This window comes from Coptis chinensis, chromosome 3 (assembly GCF_015680905.1).
Source record: "Coptis chinensis isolate HL-2020 chromosome 3, ASM1568090v1, whole genome shotgun sequence".
In the NCBI taxonomy this organism is placed as follows: domain Eukaryota; kingdom Viridiplantae; phylum Streptophyta; class Magnoliopsida; order Ranunculales; family Ranunculaceae; genus Coptis; species Coptis chinensis.
Window position 1 is genome coordinate 11,738,425 of NC_141458.1, and position 4,337 is coordinate 11,742,761.

The 4,337-nt window shown below is 35.9% G+C and overlaps 2 protein-coding genes across 2 annotated transcripts; both read left to right on the forward strand.

Annotated features, from left to right (window-relative positions):
* Window positions 1–408: 408 nt before the first annotated feature.
* Window positions 409–2,649, forward strand: LOC147507946 (uncharacterized). Its single transcript, XM_086596617.1, has 3 exons — window positions 409–449; window positions 541–1,270; window positions 2,467–2,649. Exons 1-3 carry the CDS (start codon window positions 409–411, stop codon window positions 2,647–2,649), a joined length of 954 nt encoding a protein of 317 aa, XP_086452743.1.
* A 470-nt stretch (window positions 2,650–3,119) lies between these two features.
* On the forward strand, window positions 3,120–4,337 carry LOC147507947 (uncharacterized). The gene has a single exon (XM_086596618.1). The coding sequence runs from the start codon at window positions 3,120–3,122 to the stop codon at window positions 4,335–4,337; it is 1,218 nt and encodes a 405-aa protein (XP_086452744.1).

Consider the following 4,337-nt stretch of genomic DNA (forward strand, 5'->3'; position numbering starts at 1 on the left):
ATAGTTTCCTTCCATTTTATCCCTTTCTAAACTCAGTTTGAAAAGTCAATCAAAAAGTCGTGAAGTGATCCACTTCTAAGTTTATTTCCATTGCTTATGTTAGTTTGCAACTTCTTTACATAACATCTGTAAACAATTTGTCAGAAAGTCTTTATATTTGTTGTTAAGTTTTAGTAAATATTATATTATTAAAGTATGAAAATTTGATACTAACTTCCAATTAATTGCAGCTCTCTACACAATAGAGTTCCAAAAGAGAGGCTTGCCCCATGCTCATATCTTGCTGTTTTTGGAAAACTCAGCAAAGCCTTCCACCCCATCGCAAGTCAACAGAGTTATATCTGCCGGTTGCCCCGACCCTGTGACAAAGTTAAGGTGCATATAATGCAGTTGTGGAATTCATGATTCATGGTCCATGTGGCCAGTCTAAACCAGATTCTCCTTGCATGGTAAAAACTGATGATGGGAATCAAAAATGTTCTAGGCACTATCCGAAACCATTCTGTAGCGAGACAACGATTGACGAAAATGACTTCACAGTCTATATGAGGAGAGACAATGGCCGAACTGCAAAAAAGACGGAATAATTCTTGATAACAAATGGGTCATTCCACACAATGTGGACTTGATTGTGAAGTTCCAAGCCCACATAAATGTTGAACACTGCAACAAAGCAAGGTCAATCAAGTACCTATTCAAGTATATTAACAAGGGAAAGGATAGAGCATCTGCAATGATTGTTGAGAATGTAGTGACTGACAGTAACAGTAAGGAACAAATTGTCAGGGATGTTGATGAAATATCAAACTTCTTAGACTGTCGATTTCTTTCTTCTTCTGAAGGAGTTTGGAGACTTTTAAATTTTGATATACAGTACAGAAATCCAAGTGTGGAGCGGTTGCCATTCCATCTTGAAGGTCAGAATATTGTATACTACAGCGAGAAAGATGATCCAAAAGTAGTAGTGCGTCGTGAAAAAGCGTCCAAAACAAAGTTTACAGAATGGTTCAAGGCAAATGAAGATTATGAATTAGCCAGGACACTTACGTATGTTGATTTCCCAACTAAATTTGTTTGGAAAAAAAAGTATAATAAGTGGACTCTACGAAAACGAGGAATATCAGTCGGACGAGTTTACTACGCACATCCTACATCAGGTGAAAGGTTCTACTTAAGAATGTTGCTTAATATTGTTAAAGGACCTAGGAGTTATGAAGATATTCGTACAGTTAATGGAACCCCACATCCAACTTTTAAAGCAGCGTGTCAGGTAATCTTTCAACTACTTCAATTGTCCATTTACTACTAACAGCTTTTTTGTAATATAGTAAGTAAGATATATAATAAGTAACATATTAAGCAGTATCTCTCTCGACCATTATTATATTCTAATAAAAGTCTAACATTATTATTAAAGTTATATGTCATTTGACAACAAAATATATATTCTATCGTACTTAATAATATCTCCTATTCTCATAAAACAAAGTATGAATTATGCAACAAAACTGAATCAAGACTACATACCACTCCAAAAATGGCCCCTGAAGCACCAACTGTAAGTGCTTTGCAAAACCAATAACTTGCTCCATAACTGTCCTTTGTCAATGAAGCTGTTAATCTGTAGACATAAATACATAATATACTTATGAATCGTAGTGAGTACATAGAAAGGAAATCATAAATGCAAACCAATTTTCTAATACAAACCTTAGCTCCCCAGAGCACCAGCTTTCCATGGCTTGCAAGTTGTGCGACATATGCTTTGACCAAAGAAAACCATCAAATAAGGTACTGTTCTTGCCTGTAAAATAAAAGGGTACACCTAAATGATGATTACTTAATAAAAAATTTATATCAATAACACTATCCGGATTAACACATAGAACCTGTTTGATTCAATACATTCCTGTGTATAATATAGGTTTTCCGAGAATACACCATTTATTCATTCATGTGTGGTTAACCGAAAGTAAGGCAGGAAATATTCTCAATTTTTTTTTTAAGACATCCCAAGTTAAAGCCAAGTGCACTTCAATTTTTTTCATAGGAGAAGTACAACAATCCGATTTCAAAATATTTTATACTCACAAGACATTGATTGCAATGAGGACATTAGTCCATAGTCTTCCATTGAAGGGTTTTCTGGCATTTCTGCTAGGTGTCTCCAGAAATGGTTTCCTCTCATCTCCAAAACCACTTATACTTCCGTTCTTGCCAAAGTAGTATAAGCAAGATGAAAATGTATTGGACATGGAAACACGTGATTCAAGTTTATCCTTAAAAGATTAACTAGATAATATAGTAAATAGAAGCATGGCCTTAATTTATTTGCTTTACTGGCCAAGATCTCATCAGTGACACTGTATTACTAAACATAAGGATAATGTAATGTTGACGATAATTAAAATGTGATTATCAAGTTTTTCATTTTATATTATGTAATCCTTCATTTTTGGATTACAGGCATACGGTTTGCTAGAGGACGACAGTGAATGGAATGATGCTATGAAGCAAGCTAGCGAGTGGGCAAATCCAGCTTCTTTAAGAGAACTTTTTGTCACTTTAATCTTGCTGTGTGAGGTTACATCTCCAGAAATACTTTTTGAAAATCATCAGAAAAGCCTTGGTGAAGATATTTTGTTTTAGTTCTGAAAAAACCAACCACAACCGAGTCTCCAACTAAGTGATGACCGGATAAAGAATGATACTCTTTATGAGATTGAAAATATCATGGTTAAGTAGGGGAAAACACTTTACGATATTGAAGGTTTTCCTAAATTCAATATTTCTTCACAAGCATCCTATGGTAACAAATTGATTCTTTGAAGAATTGGATTACAACCTGCTTAGAGTTGCACAACGAACATATCAACCTCTATAACGGTCTCAACAATGAACGAGAAAAATGTTTACAACTGTGTATAATCGATGCGGTTGAGGCCTTGATCTGGAGGTGTTTTTTTGTCTACGGAAGTGGGGAACTGGGAAAACATACCTCTACAAGACTATCATTTCAAAACTCCGTTAAAGTAAAATTGTTCTTGCGATTTGCTTCTTCGGGAATAGCATCACTTCTTTTACCGGTGAATGACAACAAGCATTCCGAGTTTAAAATTATGATACCTACAGATGAGACCACAAGTTGTGACATTTCTCATGGTTCAAAACTACACAAGCTTATTTCAAAAGCTGACCTTATTGTGTGGGACGAAGCTCCAATGACTCATAGGCACGGCTTTGAGGCCGTTGACCGTACTCTGAAAGACTTATTGAAACCAGATACTAGAGATTTTGGTGGAAAGACATTTCTCATGGGTGGCGATTTCAGACAGATTTTGCCAGTAATACCAAGAGGTAAAAGAATTGATGTTGTTAAAGCTTCCATTAACAAATCAAAACTTTGGAAAAACTGCCAAGTTTTTCACTTGAGTGAAAACATGAGACTCAAGAGTGACGTGATGGACTATGACATTGTTAGTTCTGTAGATGAATTTAGCAGATGGGTTCTAGATCTAGGAGATGGGAACCTTCCTGCAAAGGCGATGAACGAAGAAATAGAGCCGACTTGGATCAAAATACCTGATGACTTACTAATTTCAGAAAGTGACAACTCAGTTGAAGATATCATCAGCACTATTTATCCAGATTTGGTGAATAAGTATACAGAAGTTAAGTACTTGAAAGAGAGGAGTATTCTAGCACCAAAGAACGACACAGTAGACGAAATAAATTCTGCAATTGTTTCAAAAATTCCTGGAGATTTAAAAAGCTACTTAAGTGCAGACTCTCTATGCCCAATCCCAGGAAAGTGCGCAGAACAAGATGTTTTGTATCCAACAGAATTTTTAAACAGCTTGGAATTTTCCGGAGTACCCAACCACAATCTGAAGCTTAAGCGTGGAGTCCCTATTATGCTGATGCGAAACATGAATCAAAGTGAAGGACTGTGTAATGGTACTAGACTCACAGTGACAAATATTGCTCCAAAAGTCATAGAAGCAACAATTATTACTGGAACAAAGATAGGAGAACCAGTTTTTATTCCCCGAATGATTATGTCTCCAAGTGACACAAAATGGCCTTTCGTCTTCAGGAGGAAACAGTTTCCTGTCAAAGTTTGTTTCGCTATGACTATAAACAAAAGTCAAGGTCAAACTTTTGATAAGGTTGGTGTTTATTTACCAAGACCAATTTTCACACATGGCCAGTTATATGTTGCTGTCTCACGAACCACCTCAAGAAAGGGATTGAAATTCCTAATAAAAAAGGACGGAAATGAACCCGAAGGATGCACAAAGAACATCGTGTATAAAGAAGTTTTCAATTCAATATGA